This window comes from Acanthisitta chloris, unplaced genomic scaffold (genome assembly GCF_000695815.1).
Source record: "Acanthisitta chloris isolate BGI_N310 unplaced genomic scaffold, ASM69581v1 scaffold8767, whole genome shotgun sequence".
Classification (NCBI taxonomy): Eukaryota; Metazoa; Chordata; class Aves; order Passeriformes; family Acanthisittidae; genus Acanthisitta; species Acanthisitta chloris.
In genome coordinates, this window is record NW_008683171.1 from 1 (window position 1) to 16,452 (window position 16,452).

A 16,452-nucleotide genomic window follows, 5' to 3' on the forward strand; every position below is an offset into this window, starting at 1 on the left:
GTCATATTATTTTTTTTTTTATTCCTCTACCACAGGATAGCTACAGCTCTCAGGGTATTTCTCAGCCCCCAACCCCAGGCAACCTGCCAGTCCCTTCCCCAATGTCCCCAAGCTCTGCTAGCATCTCCTCATTTCATGGAGATGAAAGTGATAGCATTAGCAGCCCAGGCTGGCCAAAGACTCCATCAAGCCCTGTAAGTGGCTCTGGTTTTTTTGGTTTTTGTTTATTTTTTTGTAATTAATTATATTTTAATGCTTGCTTGTTTGTTTTGTAAGTTCCTTTTCTTCATTATTTATTCACTAAACAGTTTTCTTTCTTTATAACACTGGGTACAAATTCTGCTCTCGGACACATGACTGTAAGTTCCACTCCCTGGCTTCAGTGGGGCCTGAGTGTGCTTACCCAAGGGCAAAATTTGTCCCAACAGTACTTTGAAATAAGAAAGAGTAAAATTGCGTGCATCATGCAAGTGTGCTGTCTGGTAATACAGCAGTTGTTGTGAAGAATTCCTGTAATGCATCAGCTTCCAAGCATGCCGACTGTGTTGTTAAGGACAATTCCATTTCTGTTTCTGGGCCCAAACTCCTTCACACAACTGACTTCACTCTGGTTGCTGCTCTTGTCTTTACTAGGATTATTTTGGGGGGAAAAAAAAGCAAAAAACAAAGCAAAATGAGAAATCTTCTCCTCTAGTGAAACTAATATCCATCACAGGTTAAATTATAGATTCAGCACCACAAAAAGGCTGACATTTCTATTTTTGAAACATTTTTCATTTTGAATTGTGTGTTTGGAAATGCAGCCATTAGGCTATCAGGGCACAGCCTAAACCAAAATTGTTTCTAATTTGCTTACTTCAAAATAACCCAGATTGTTGGTAGAAAAAAACCCTGATGCATGTACATTGTTAGAAAACTATTTTTTAGATGAAAAGTGTTTAGTCATTCTCATACAGGTTGTAAAGAAAAACCTGAGAGAAATGTGTGGAGTTAAAATCAAATTTCAGCATGTATCTATCTATCTATCTGTATATGTACACATAGAAAATCTGTATTGATATATAGAAAAGAAAATGCAGACCTAAGCTGATATGGTGGTATGGCCTATGGAGAGCAAATGTCCACTTGGTCATTTTTGCTTTCTTTTTTTTTTTTTTTCCCAATTAGAAATATATGTCGTTCCTCTCTTATTTCTTTTTACCGAAAGTAGTAACAATTGTAATTTCTCTGTAGAAAAATACTGAAACATAATTCTTGGGCAGAATATAAAGGGTTTTTTTCCCCAATGTTAACATACACTTAAATTAGCAACAATTCTTTGACAACAACTTAATTTTTACGAAGTGATACGTTGAAGAGTATGTCTCGGGACAAACAGAGGAAGGGTAATCAGAGGTGAAAAGATTTACCCATCCAAAAATCAGCAAATCCCCTGAGCAAAGGGGCAGCATTGCATGAAATGTACCACTTTAATCTTTGGAAGTTTATTTTGACAGTAACTTTGAGTCTCAGAAGGCAGCTGGTCCTACTTTTTCCCACAAAGTCTCATCTTTTTCTTAGCAGCATTTCTGAAAGCATGGTACCAAATGTTCTGTTAGTATTTCTTGTAGTAATGTTTTGGGTATTGCTTGCTTGGGCAATTTTCTGGAGGAAAGCAAGAGAGTTCTTGCACAGTCTGTCTAATGCATCCAGTGCTTCCTCTACAAGGCTACCAAACAATAATGCATTCCTGAGCTCATTGCATAAACTGCATTGCAAATCCTAGAGTCATCGTGAATATATGTGGAGATTTTTCCATGTCCATATGCCAAAGCATAGCACTGAAAAAATAAATGAGAAAGTTTATGCTTTCAGTTTCTTCTGAATGTCCTTCTGTCCAAAAGCTTCAGCTGGTACATAGATATGGGTAAATACAATGCTATGAAATTATAGAAAAGTGAGTGCTGTAAATTAGCTGATCCCTTTTTACCTATGAAGTCCAGTGGGTTGGATAACTTCATCGACTTCAACAGCAGCCTGACATAGACTGGAACGGTTGATTGCAGGCATTTCGTTACACTTGAAAACAGCCTGAATTAGTTCATTGAATCCCAAAGCTGCTTCACATGCTACAACTTCTCCACACCACCAGAATATAAAGGCAAGGTTGAATAGTCTGTGATTCACTTCAAGGTATCCCTGTGATCCTGCTAAGTGGATCCTCTCTTTCAGCTGTTTTGTGTGGAAGTGAGCCATGACAAAATGGGGAGAAGGAATTGTTGAACATTATGTTTTGAGGCCTCTTTGGGTACATCACTGAAAGGACACTTCTGGTATGCAAATTTTGCATGTGATGTGCATCTCTGACAGTGATGTGGTGGTTTTAAAATTCTTTAAAAGAGACATTTCAGATGTGGGTGTGAACTATGCAGAGTGGCTGCAACGTGAATAAAACAGTAGATTACAAAAACCTCATAAAATGCTGTTCACTGCCCATAGGTACCCATGAACGTGACAGTGAATACACCTGAACGGTACTGCACCTCCATGGTGCTAGCTGTGAGGGTCTGCAGAGTCCTTCAAGAGAAAATCTTGACAGAAGATTGTGTCCTGCAAAAGCCTTTGCTAGAGATTGGACTTCGGCAGTTTTTGCTGTCTGTCTGTGCACATTCTGTTCTGTAGTAAAAGAGATCTATGTAATATGTGTAATATTGGCAGATTTTTCATTGAAGTGAGGAAAGTGAACAGTAGATAGTTCTATAAATATAGACACTTAAAGATATGTACAGAAACAACTACCCACTGCCTTTCATGTGAAAAGAACTCCCACAGAAATTTATGTTGCTCTGAAGGATTCTGCAAACTTGCCATACAAGGGTCTGTGTGTAGTACAGTTTTAATAGAGGGTAGGTGGATTGAAAAGAAAGTATGGGGTTGGACAGATTTAACATGGGAATTGGCTTTGGTATCCACATGCTTTGGTGGATTATTTTTCAATCACCCGTTTAAACATGGCCAGTCATATCATGTGGAAGAGTGCAGGGGATTGAGGGTAGAGTAGCATACAACTAAATTGGTAAAGGTATGTGCCACAGGTTTGCACTAGCATTCTTTTATCACCAAAATTATCAACCAACTTAAGAGAAGTAGAGCTCATGATCTGTATTCTTCCAACATTGCCTGGCATGCACTCATTTTACTTAACAATGGGATCATTCTCTAATAAACCCTAATTTTCTGAGAGTTAATATTTACCTATAGGCAAATTTAGGCTTCCAGCTGAACCTGCCCATGTGAAACTGTAGTTTGTTTGTGTGTAGACTAGCTTGCACACATCTGTCATTTTTATATGTTTACATTTATAAAAATAGAGAAGAGAAAAAGATCTTTACTCTTGAGGAATAGCATTCTTCCCTCCAGTGCATTCTTCTAAAGTTAACATTTCATTTTAGAAGAAAATTGCACCCATTTTACAAAGCATGACAACCTGAAAGCTCACACAGTAAGAAACACTTCTTACCTTCTGTAAGCTGTGAAAAGTTTTCAGATTATACTGTCATTTTAGAGCCTGCTGCCACACTGCTGAAAAGCAGCATCATTTGAGATGTATGGTAAAAAAATGCAGAATGAAAGATTCTTAACTGTTTCCATTCTGCTCTGAATCTGATTTGAAAAAGTGAATCTTAACATATAAAAATTAAACCCTAAAACTGGTAAATCTGAACTTTCTTAATCATGAATTACCATAAAAGTGAAATAGAAACTATTTTGTTGCCTTATATCTTAGACTATAAGAACACAGAAAATTTGCTGGGTAAAAGCTGAAATTGCCCACCTTCATTTTTGTTACAAATTCTGGTGCATCTTAACTGTCAGATTAAAATTATTGCTAATGAGCAGTAGAGTAACTTTGTACTTACTGCAGTTGGTAGTGGGGTAGCTCCAGCTCATTCAGCTGTTCAAGCCTGTGTGATCATATATCTATTCTCATCTCAAAATCAAATTAGTAGCAACATGACTTGCCTACTTCCCCCTTTCCACCCACCCCTGAAAAAAACCCTTTGACAAAGTATATGTGTTGCAAAGAGATAAATTGATTTTCTTAAACACCCAGATACATAGCAAGTGATGCTTTGAGTAAACTGGTTGCCATTATAGAATCAGTTTGTGCTTTCTTTGCATAATCTGCAGGATTCATGTCAAAGTGCTTTCCTGACTGCCAGTTCATTTTAGTAAAACAAATTCAGCCTTGACTCTGACTGCAGTGGGAGTTGTAGCATAACTGAGTCTGGCTCAAGTAAATTCAGGAGTCCATCTCCTTTTAAGTAAGAAAGGTAATCATATCTCTGCAGGAAGGACTGCTGAGAAGAAGTTACAGTGTCAGCAAGGCAGAAAACTTTACAGGAGGCTATTTATTTAATTAAAATTAATATCCATTCACTGGAAAGAACAGCAATGGCTCATGGAACTGCTAGGTCACCCCCCTTGGCTTCATGTTTCTTTTCTCCTGAGTCTCCTCCAGTGTTGCCAAGTTTCAGCTGATGGCTGGAAGGACATACAGAGCCTGTCATATTTTCCAGGCTAACATGCAAGATGAATGGTGGCAATGCTTTTAAAATCATTGGCAGTGGAGTTCTGCTCCTCTGCATCCTTCTTTCATGGTGTTGAGTGCCAGGCCTCACCAGTGCTATGTGGGGACATGGACGAAGTGAGTGGTTCTGTAGCATCTTTGAGGTACAGCTAGGGTCTTCTTTAGAGATGCTCAACTAGGAACGAGTTTCTGTTTACTTGAGAATAGTGCTGTCTTCTGTTCAAAGTAGGGAAAAGGCAAAGGAGGGATAGATGAGTTTAAAGAAGTGTCTACTGCAATCAACAACAAAGTTTAGGATTTTACTATACAGACATAAAGGATATGTTTCCTTTCACATATTTGGCTCCTTTCCCAAAGCTTTATGTCAGTCTTTTTCCCCTGTGTTTAATTCTGAACCACTCCCATATTTCAGTGCTGAGCAAATCACTTCACCTTCTGCAAGTGGGAGGGTCTTGCTGCAGTAGCAGCAGCCCCTCTCTGCTGTCAGATCAGAGGCAGCTCGGGTAGGGTCTGTGACAAGGTCTGTCCTCACCTGGCACGGAGCCCAGCTCGCAGGGTTATATTGCACAGAAAAGATACGGTGAGAATTTATAGCAGCCTCAGTGCTTTCTGCCATCTCCACATAAAACACCCAAAGAATAACATGAGCTTTCATTAGCTGTAATGCCCATATAGCAGCAGGAAAATAGGTTCACTCCTGCGTTTCTGCCATGGAGACAGAATTCTGCTCTTGCCACCTCTTTTGCTTCTCCTGGTGGTGGTTCAGCTCTGATTGCTGTGCTTCCTTGGTTTTCCCCAGGTTATAATGCACATTCACTTTGCAAGGGAGGACAAGCAAGATGGGTGTCTTCTGTCTTCTAACAAGGGAGGAGAGTAGTAGCTACTCACAAGCCTTATTGGATCAGGCAGCTGACTGGCAGTTCACAAAGAGTATTGCCACCAATCTCCTTGTACTGTAGGTACTCCTGCTCATCTTGCTTTTTGGCCAACAGTGGTATAAAGCGTAACCATTTGTGGCTCTGAAGAGAGTACTACTCTTCCATGTATCACTTTCGGGTTTTCTAGCCCTTCTTTGAGGGCAAAGAGCAGAGAGTTGATTTGGTTTAGTTTTAGGATTTTCTCAACTTGTCTTGGACAAACTTGTTTTTAACAAATTTACCAAAATCAGTTGTTTGAAAAGCTCTTTGAGATAAGTGGATGAGAAGCACTACGTGAGAGCTACCTCTTCTTGAAATGACAATGAGGCAACACCAGAAACTTGCCTTCTGGGATCCAAAGTTCAGATCAGTGAAAGAAATACAAAAATAGGGAGTTTGGGCCCTTTATTTAAAAAGCTGACTTTTCCATATATGGACAGAATGTACTGTTTGTGCCTGAACTAGTAGCCTTCATTCCTGACTGTTGTGTGATAGCTTTAGTTTGTTTGACATCTTCTCTTTTTCAATGTTGTGAGTATCTTACTTTCTTTTCCCTTCCCTCCCACCCTTCCCCCAACTCTTTCTTTTCTTCTTGCAATTTAGAAGTCAAGTTCCTCTACCACAACTGGAGAGAAGATCACTAAAGTCTATGAGCTGGGAAATGAGCCAGAGCGCAAGATGTGGGTAGATCGGTACCTGACGTTCATGGAGGAGAGGGGCACACCTGTGGCCAGTCTGCCAGCTGTGGGCAAGAAACCCCTGGACCTGTTCAGGCTCTATGTCTGTGTCAAAGAGATTGGAGGTTTAGCACAGGTGAGAAGAAGTGCTTGAAAGTGAACCTTTCGAAAAGGCAGTGCATGTTCTTTTCTAGAGCATTTCCTGCTGGTTACACCATGGTGTTTTCAGCCCTGACAGTGTTGTTGAAGAGAACAGTTTCATGCTTTAATATCTCTGCGGAGTTCATTTCGGGCTGCATAATTGCCCAAAAACTTTAGAGTTTGAATCAAGATTGACCATTGCTATAGATAGATTAAATTGTTGCATGTTCAGGGGAATCTGGTAATGGCCCTAAGAGATGAAAAGAGGAAAAGGCCACTGGATCAAAGTTATGAGTAAGAAGAAGATGACATCTAAAAGGAGAAGGAGATTTTTAAATCCATATTTCCCAGATAGGGATACAGCCTCTAGTTCATCTCTCCAGAGAAGTTGCAGATATATTCTGGAAACAGTCCTTTACCCCAGACATCTCTGAGTGTCTGTATATGGTTCATTAATTTCTGAGACATGGATTGTGCTTTCCCTATGTTTAGAAAATGCTTACAGGATATTTTGAGTTGCCTTGCAAACATAGTGATCACCAGGAAAAGGTGAATTGCCTAAATGAGATGAAGATAAAAGAGAGCCGGAAGAGCTGAGAATGAAAAAGTCACAGATTGGAGAGAGGACCTTTGGTTTGTGTTCTCACCACTTAACTGGAAGTTTTGCAAAGGGATGTTTGGAAATTACTCCTGAGTTCTGTATGACTGACCACCACAGAGCAAAATGAAATGTTCCACTGTCTAGCACCATCAAAAGGGAAAGCAGGAGAAAACAATCAAGTGTTTTCAGTCTTAGATTGGCATTCGAAGTCACCTGTCCTTGCCTGATGCTTTTACAAAGCATCCCTTGCATCTAGGGCATCATTCTGGCTAGATGCTAGAAACTACTGTGAAGTGCAGAGACCCATAATTTCTGTGGATTTAAGAACATTTGTGGATGTTCAATGCCTTGCAAAATGAGATCTTAAATATAGCTATGCAGATAAATATGTATGTGCAATATTTGTTATAAATCCTATGATGTTAAAATAGATACAATTTCAGTTACAAAATCTGAACTTAAAAATATGGCAAATTAGATCCTCAGAAAAAGAACACATTTTAATGATCTGTGTGGTTAGTTAGGAATGTCCAACATCAATTAGTACCTTTTTCAAAGCTATTTTTATTTGTACACCTTACAACATAGGATTTGACTGCTGAATTAGATCATTGGCCCTTCAAATCCAGGGATTTTAGCTATTCCTGTTGTTAAAGGAAGGCAGAGAAACCTAATACAGTTCACCTTGCCAGTTGTTAAATGCTGTATATGGGTAAGAGATGTTATCCTGACATTTTTAGTGATCAGCTCATGCCCCCCAGCTTCATGTGGATTTGATTACTTTTAGCTCAGAAACTTTATTACAGGTAAATTGTGTCATGCAGCTGCTCTGCCTCATACAGTGTGATTGTGCCCATACTATGACTCTTAGCATCAACAATTGAGCAGGATGGGGGGCAGATGGGATATTCTAGAGAGTCATTCATGTTTGCTTATTATGGAAATTTATTTTATTTCGGGACACTCAGTGTTGATTTTCAGTGATAGACATTATGCTTTGCCGAAGAATAGATGCTGCTCACTTAGACTGATTTTTGAAGGAGCCTGAGTTACAAATGCTCGTGCTTCAGTACTGGTAAAAATTTTCACTTGAAATAAACGCTCCTGGTTTTGCTGGTGTGCCCACATGAATGTTCTCTATGTTTATCTGTTTAGAGCTACTGAGAGGTACAGAGCTGTGCCTGCTGAGTTTTATTTAAATGCATCTGTGTGATGCCCTCCTAAAATGGTGTTGATCCAAGTGCTGCACTCCATATCTCATGATTCTGCCTGGAGAGTGACAGGGAGTGGAGATGTGCAGCAGCGGTGCATATTCTCTGTCTGAATAGTTGCAGTTGATGGGGTCCCAACATGAACAGACCAGCTGTTGGCAGTCTTCTTTTAAATGCCAATATATACTGGGCATTTAGGCATGAACATTTCTGTTTGCATTATGCAATGTGTTCATTACGCACCACTTAGCTATAAGCCAGTAGGCACAAAGAGCTGTGTAACTGGATTTCAAGCCTCAACAGGGGCAGTTTATGAAAATCTTGTCTCCTTTAACTCCTGGGCTCTTGCAGGATGTACCAGAGAAATAAAAACACTTTGCATAGCCATACCAACCTGCTTCCTATTAATGCCATCCTCAAAAGATCTTTGCTGACTGGCAGCAGTTACAGTGTTATTAAACACTGAGAGAAATGTAAAAAATGTTTCCTTTGCTGGAACATAGACTTAGGAACAGTATGGCTAATGATAACCTTTCTAGCTATACAAGTTAAGTTGGAGTCATTGCAATCTCAGGCCTCAGGGCAATTAGTAGACAGCATGGAATCAGGATTGTTCCCCAACAAAAGCTGAGTCTCAGATGTTTAAAACCCATTTAATTTAGTGCTGATCCCCCTCCTTGGATCATACCTAACAGTTGCATAACTGTTGAATGAACTTGAGAGCATCAGGTATTACAGCAAGAACACAGGCTGCTGTGAGTGGTGCAGCTGAGTGAGCCAGTGGCATCATCCAGGATGACAAATGAACTTCGTTGTTATTACAGATCAGCTGTGTTTGAGGAACTCAGGAGCAGAGTCTTTCAATATTCTCAGCCTTACACTGCAAACAAGACTTGCTGCGGAGTTGTGCAGTCAGCATTGTAATACAGAGTATTGCTGGACTAGCCCCGTGTGTTTGAAGTCTGCCTTAATTAATTAAGGGGCCTGGCTTCAACCTGCCTCTCATCTAGCCAGAGGATCATTGATCTGTCCCTGCAAGATGCAGTAAAGTGAAAGGACTTGAAGCAGGAATTACAGGCTGAACTGTTTGACAGCTGGTGGCTATTTGGGAGAAAAATTTATTTTTCATATCAATGCTCAAACACTTAAATTGCAGAATAATGCTGTTATTGCTTTCTAAATTAGTTTTTAGAAGCTACTTCCTAATTAGAATGGGGTGGGTGTGGGTGGGTGTCAGGGAGGAGCAGGAATTTGCTTGGAGATGGATTGCTAACTGAAGAGCATAGGCCCTGGAAGGGTGAAAGGCATTTAAAGGATGCACCATGCAGAAGACTCTCTACAAGCAAAGCTTTTTATGTAGCTATCAGCAGGTTCCTTAATGGTTTTATAACTGTAAATGCTGTCTGCGCATTACTGCGTGTGGGAGTAATGAGCATTAGTTAAAAGAGGAAAATAAAAAAAAGTAAACCAAGACATTAAGTGCTTTTTTTTTTCCTCCTTTTTTGTTTCCTGACTTAAACAAAACACTTTGCTGCAAACCAATGATTCTGCCGTTTACTTTGCTAGGTTAATAAAAACAAGAAGTGGCGTGAGCTGGCAACCACCTTGAACGTTGGCACTTCGAGCAGCGCAGCCAGCTCCCTGAAAAAACAATACATCCAGTACCTGTTTGCCTTCGAGTGCAAGATCGAGCGAGGGGAGGAGCCCCCTCCAGAAGTCTTCAGCACTGGAGATACCAAGAAACAACCTAAGATTCAGCCGCCATCTCCTGGTAAGTCAGATAAACTGCATCCTCTTACACAACCGTTTGTGGATGCAAAGCATACTGGGTTGCACTTTATGTATTTGGAAGCATGTGTTGCTAATGCTGGACAAACGGCAAGGATAAATCTGTTGTTGGCATCTTGTTCTCAAACTTACAGCTAGCTCCTGAGTCAGATTTAACTCTGAAGGGCCATCCACAGACATGAGTCTGGTTTGTCCTTTCTCACTCCAGCATACAAAGATGTGTGCCAGTGTACCCTTAATATTCAGAGCTACATGGGCATAGTAAAAAAAATAGCGTTCTGCACAGATGTGCTTGCACTGTAACACAGGAGGCAGCTGATACTGAAAGGGGCATCCATTTGCTTACAGGTCAGACTCTGGTATTTGTACTTTCCTTGCTGTGATGCTGAAGCTGCATTTTCAAGACAACTGTTGGTCAGTAAAGCTTCAGTTGGAGTAAGGACGGCAGATGCTGGACTTATCAGCAGGTCTCAGATGGTTGCTCTGATACAGCTCTTGTTGAATGTGTGGCAGATGGAGAGCTGAGAGTATGGTATATCCCCACTGCCAGACCTCCTAGTTTGGAGACACACTCTGTGTTCTTTTGTTGCTAATCCTGTGTGTCACATAAGTCATTAGCATCACTGTGTTTATCTTCTCATCTGAAAAATTGGAACTGGAATAGCTTTATTTTGGCTTTTCTTTTTGCATGTGTGGTGTGGTGTTTGAAACCACTGTTTTCCTTCTAAATTCATTTAACTTAAGATTCTCAAGATTGGATTGTCACAATTGATATTCAAGGCAGGACAATTCTCTTAAGTAGAAACATTTTAAGTATGGAAGTTGTTGTGGAATTAGTCTGTGATGTTGACTTCTGGACTACACATAGAAAAGGGAAAAAATCCTTTGATTATTTTGGATTATTCTTTTGATTATTAGCTTTTCTGACCCACAAAATAATTTGACAAAATTTGTGAACTACTGTCACAATTACTGTTTGGCAGACCACCATCTGTTATTGCCAGTAGAATATAATTCTTGGAATGTTTACAGCAGTTTCCTCCATTAGAAGGCACTTTTGGGAAAATATAAAGTAACTTAATTTCTGTTAGTGTAGTTTACTGGCTGAAAATGGGATGTAGACAGTCAGGGACTCAGTAAGCTCTGAAGCCAGTTAGTAGTTGCATGACTCCAGTACCATATCATGGCTACTAGAAAATGACAAAGACCTTTGTAATCATATAATAAAGTTCTGGCCTTGGTCATTTCTTATGGTAGTGCTTTGTCAGTACAGAAAAAGATAACAGCGATAAGGCTTAAATCTTTCTCAGCCTGATTTAATCACTGTAGGGATTTGGGGGAGTGTTCAGTTAAAATCTTCCTATGTACATCTCTCTGTGTAATAACTGAAATACTTCCTTCATCTTGTTAACACCTAGGGTTACAAGGTACCCCGTGATGATTGTTTAATAGAGAGGATGACTAGGTTACTTTGCAATGCAAGTTTAGACAATGGAGAAAAACACTTGGTACTAGAAGTGAAGCCCACAGTCCAAATGTTTTTCTCTCATATGAGAATAGCGTGTCCCGAATGTGCACAGCTGCAAAAGATAAAATATGTTGGAGATGCCCATCACCTTCTGAGAAGACTGATAAGGGGAGCTGAAACTGTTAGACTTGTTAAGGACAGTGAAGAGGAAATTAATCTGTTTCTAAAAATGAAAGAGTATTTTGCTTTGCTCTCTCCTCCCTTACCCCTTTATAAATTATTTGGGAATGATTGCTGTAAATCAGCTGAATTTTGAGGTGAAGAATTGTTATTTAAATATGTAAACATGAAACAAAGTAATAGAAGTGTCAGATGTACCACTCTTATAGGGTCCTTTTGCATCATGATGCTACAGATGACAATGGCAAAGTCCAAGTTTAAATTTATCATAACATTCAAACAAGCTGTCTATGAGGAGAACTGAAACTATTTTTCTAAAATAAAAACACAGCAGGACATAGAGACTAGAAGAGGGGAAAGCAAGCAAAGATCTCAAGGTTTGTTTTGTTGGAGAGAAAAGGGCTCGTGTCACTGAATGGGACTGCACTTCTGTACGGAGAAAGGCTTTCCCAGTGTGTATCAGCTTTAGTACATGAAATCCCGCTGAGGTATAGATGCCTCGGAGAGTACAAGCTTGTTCTCTTTAATAGTCAGCTTTTTTCTTGTTCCTTTTGCTTTAGTATATACCAACATTAACATTTTAACTGCACAAAAGAAGCTGAGTTGTAGACATACTTTAGATAATCTGTTACTCTTTGGCATTCTGAGGGAACAGGAGCCCAGTACAACAAGAAACAGTAGCCTCCAAAGGTCCTTGCTTTAACCATTAGCCCCTCTGGTGCAGTTAGCTCAGTGTAGGCAGAGCCACTTCGAAGCCAAATCCATTTGCTGTGAACTAGTTACAGTATTAGGGCTGAAGTTAATTCTGATAGAAGAGCAGAGGGACTTGTCTCAGAGCAGAGGGTGTTGTGTGTGGTCCAATCTAACAAGCTGATGCTATGAAACAAGTCTTGAGAGCTTAAAAGTCAAGTGATCTTCATAAAACTTTTAAAAATAAGTAATTTCAATTGCTCATAAGAATACATTGGGACTGGCAGCCTTTCTGGTACAGAGAATTCAGTTCCTATGTAGTTGTAGTTCCTAGATAGATATTATGCAAGGTGGGACCAGGCTGAAGCACAGCTTAGAGCAAATCTGTTCTTACAGATGTCTCACATCCAAGGGGTGGTTACGTGACTGCCTCACAGGTGACCTTTAGAATGCACTCCTAGTAGAGGGAATGCTAGAAAACACAGTGCTACAATCATGGCAAGGAGACTCATATAGAAGAAGACAGTCAAGGAAAGGATGTGATATGTAAGTCAAATTTATGGGACTGCAAGACAGTGGTCTGGGTCCATTTGCTTGTAGCACTGTATTTGGTACTTTCCCATCACTTCTGGTTTTTACTACATAATTAATAAGGTAAATGTTATGTAAAAGAGTAAATGTAGTGCTGTGTACGGTGCAATTCACGATAGTGTCAGCAATTATAAGAAGTTGAATAAAAAGGGAGTGAGAGTAGAGCAGCAAAGTGACAGGCTGTTTGGCCTTGTTCAGCAGAGGTCTGCACAGTAGCCAAGGTGTTAGGGTTAGGATTAAGTGCCCATTTTGATAAGTGTTCTGGCTTCATATCACTGTCACAGCCTCTTCTGTTCTTAAATAAAGCTCCTGGGGAGAGGTGGGGGCTTGAATGTGTTTTAGTGTGCCTTGCACTGCTGTGAGGCAGTGGAAGTTGGCAACATGCTTGTGGTAGGCTGAGGCCTTTGTGTCACAGCTTAAATCTGTCTGGGTCAGGTAATGCCATCAGCAGTGATGACCAGCAGCAGATGCATAATGACAGGCTAACTATTAGAGGACCCCTGTTGGCCTTGTGTCCTGATGGCTGGGTCTGTGCCAAGGTCCATGTCAATTGTTGATGACTCTTTCGCTGTGTAGAAAATCCCTTATAGAGGGAGAGGCATTGTAGGTCTTCTTAAGCATCCTTCTGGTGCTCCAGTGCTTTCCAGAAGTGGGTGCAAAGACAAAATGCTCTTTCTGTCATGTGTTGTTTGATAGTTTTGATCAGAATACCTACAAATTATGTGGCAAGTTCTAAACTGAGCAGAATTCTGGAGGCCTTTACACTAAGCACTAATGGATGCTGGAGAACAAATTCCAAAAGAGAGTCAGCATGAAGGGGTTATTTTCCACTGCTGTACTCTGGCACTCTAAATTCTTAGTTGCAGTGTGCAGTTATGTATGCATGACTCTAAAAATTACAGGCTGAGAGTCTATCCTATACTGATGAACAGGATGGCCGGAGTGGTACGGCCGAGGATGCTCATGAGTAACACTCAGCAGCTGGCCCTGATGTCAACAGAGATTTCATTACAGCAAACCTGGAAAAATCGTGTGCTTGTGCTGGAAAGAGGGAGCGAGAGCGTGTTCCTTGTGTTTCCTTGACAGCAGAGAAACAAGAGTTGGGGAGGGGGATGGTGGGGGGGACACGACACAGCCATTCAATGAGTGTCTGTAACCAAACCCATCCGTCTCTGCTGGCAGGTGGCTGCTGCAGTGCTATTATTAGCAGGCAGGTGATGTCATGGAGCGTGTCAGGAGGCAGCCAGGGAATCCCCACTGAAGATGGATGGCCGAGGGGCTGGGGGCGGTGGGGGGACAGGCAGAGCTGCCCCTGTGCCTGCCTCAGTGCCAGCCCAGGGGGCTCTGCAGCAGCAGCAGCCCCAGCCCAGCCTAACTGGGGCACTGGGTTCGTGCTGTGTAAATTATCTTCCCAGCGTGGCGGCTGGCTCTTCGCTCTGAAGTATGTGAATGTACTTAACCTTCAGTAACCTTTCCATTGTTTACTTTAGAGTATACATTTGTAGCTTCTGGCAAAAGGTAGGGATATCCTAGAGAGCATGTCAGGCCTCATATTAATGGAGTTTCAAGAGGTTGCATTCTTCTTTCCTTTTTTTTTTCCTGAAAGTTAAAAATTGCTGGCAAGAGAAAGATTTTATATCTTTCTTAGCTGCTTGTTTCTTTTCTGGTATATAAAGGGTATTTTCTGAAAGCAGTAGTTTCAGCCTTGCAGGTTTTGTGGGAAAAAAGTCATGCCAGTACTATAATTCCATGCTGCAGAGAATATGCCATGGAGTGAACTGTGGAAGAGTTTGTAGGACCTCATCTTCTAGTGACCAAGATGTTGATTTTGTTCATTTTTTTATGTAGTTTGTATTGTTAAAAGCATATTCTTACGAATCTGTTATGATACTTGGAAGATAAGTGTTGCTTAGATGTAGATGTGATGAGGAATTCAGTAGCTATGTACACACAGGTTTTATCCTGGACATGCCCAAGATAGCTGCAGAATCATGTAAGCAGGGATCATCTTTTTGTGAAAGAATATTGTTTGTCTTCCTTCTTAGCTCTTTGTTAATACTGGAGCTTATAAAGCTCTTTAAAAGATGCATTTTCTATTTCAGGATGTCCACAATCAAAATTAAATATCTTAAGTAATAAAAAACTTAGAAAATGTACAGTATAAAGTGAAATATGAAATATGGGCTCTTACTGGTCGATGGTGTCCTGATCCAGAGATTGAAACATTTGCAGTCCCTATTCCATAGATGTGTCCCTGACCCAGTGGAGGTCAAGGGTAAAGCGTATTACAAAGAAATACCAGAAACTTTGCACTTCTCACGATAGCATTTACCTTCCATTTATAACCAGTCTGAGGAAAAATAACCAACCCTATAGCTGCCACGTAGAAGATAGAAATTTCACATGTAGCTTCTCAGTTGGATATCTTCTTTTTGCTTTTAAACTTTTCATTGTATGAGATTATATAAAACACATTGTTATTAATAATAAAAGAGTCTGTATTCCTGCAGCCCATAAATACTAAGAAAACATTTTACTTGTTTTCCTTAGGTTTACTTGAGATATGAATTAAGCTCTTGCTCAGGTAGGATAGAGAAGAACTTAATTGCTGCTTATTAGCCTACCATAGGAGAAATATGCATGGTTAGGCATGATCAAAATGTACAGCAAGTATATGGGTACACTGAGATGTTTACTTACCTGTTCCTGATATAACAAGATGGTATGTGACAATGTGTGGCATAACTCAGAAATGCTCTCAAATGTTTTAGATGAATCTAGAATTGTGATTAAAGCTCAAGGGCAAAAGAATGATCCTGGCTCCCTTAAGGGTCATGTATACAAAGGGCTCATTTTATGTGAATATGATGGTTTTATTTTTTTTAATCACAGGGATTAGTTTTATTATAGCACTAGAAGATTTCAGTTAACTGTAGCATTAGTTGTTGCAAATGTTGTTGTTACTGTATTAATGCAATCAGAGAGCTTTTCTTAAACTTTTTTTTGAACCTCATTACTATGTGAGCATAATCCAAACATGCCTCAGAAAGCTGAGGGCAGGAACAATGTGGTCTACACAATGTGGATTTTACATATGCACTTGCTACTGAGACTGATTTCCAGATAGGGGAACATGTGTTACAGATATAAATGAAACACATATAAAAGAGGTGTTCTTCAGTTAAAAACAAGCTCTGCCTGTCAAGATGATGAGTGTTCTAGGATTCTGAGTCAATTATAAACTACTCTCTCTTTCACATACAGAAGAAAAGCCCATACTGCTTGTTCCAACTTTCCCTCTAACAGTAATTTATAAAGTTTTGTTAATTGGTTGTTGAACGTAGATAGTCAGGCATTATAAAATGCTTACGTGACAGTTCATAAAAAAGAAGGACCTCTCAAGCCAAATCCATGTCTTTCTAAGTCTGTTAGATTTTTGCATTTTTTCTGTTGGTAATTTTTTTCACAACTGCATCTAAAGACTTGAATCCTACAAGCTCTCCTTATATAGAATTTCTGCTGCAAAGCCAACCAGATCCAAGGCTTAGATGTTGCTACTAATTCCTACTTAGCACCTTCTAAATCATAAGTTATAAAATTACTACGTCAGATCTTTGG

General features: G+C 40.0%; 1 protein-coding gene across 1 annotated transcript in view; it reads left to right on the forward strand.

The window, feature by feature from the left end:
• Positions 1 to 17: 17 nt before the first annotated feature.
• Positions 18 to 16,452, forward strand: part of ARID1B (AT rich interactive domain 1B (SWI1-like)) — a gene marked incomplete at its 5' end in the record, with an annotated part of 33,308 nt that continues 16,873 nt past the window's right edge. Inside the window, 3 exons of the mRNA XM_009078815.1 lie at positions 18 to 194; positions 6,091 to 6,300; positions 9,684 to 9,888. Coding sequence (XP_009077063.1) covers positions 18 to 194; positions 6,091 to 6,300; positions 9,684 to 9,888 — 592 coding nt within the window. The remainder of the gene's footprint in view (positions 195 to 6,090; positions 6,301 to 9,683; positions 9,889 to 16,452) is intronic.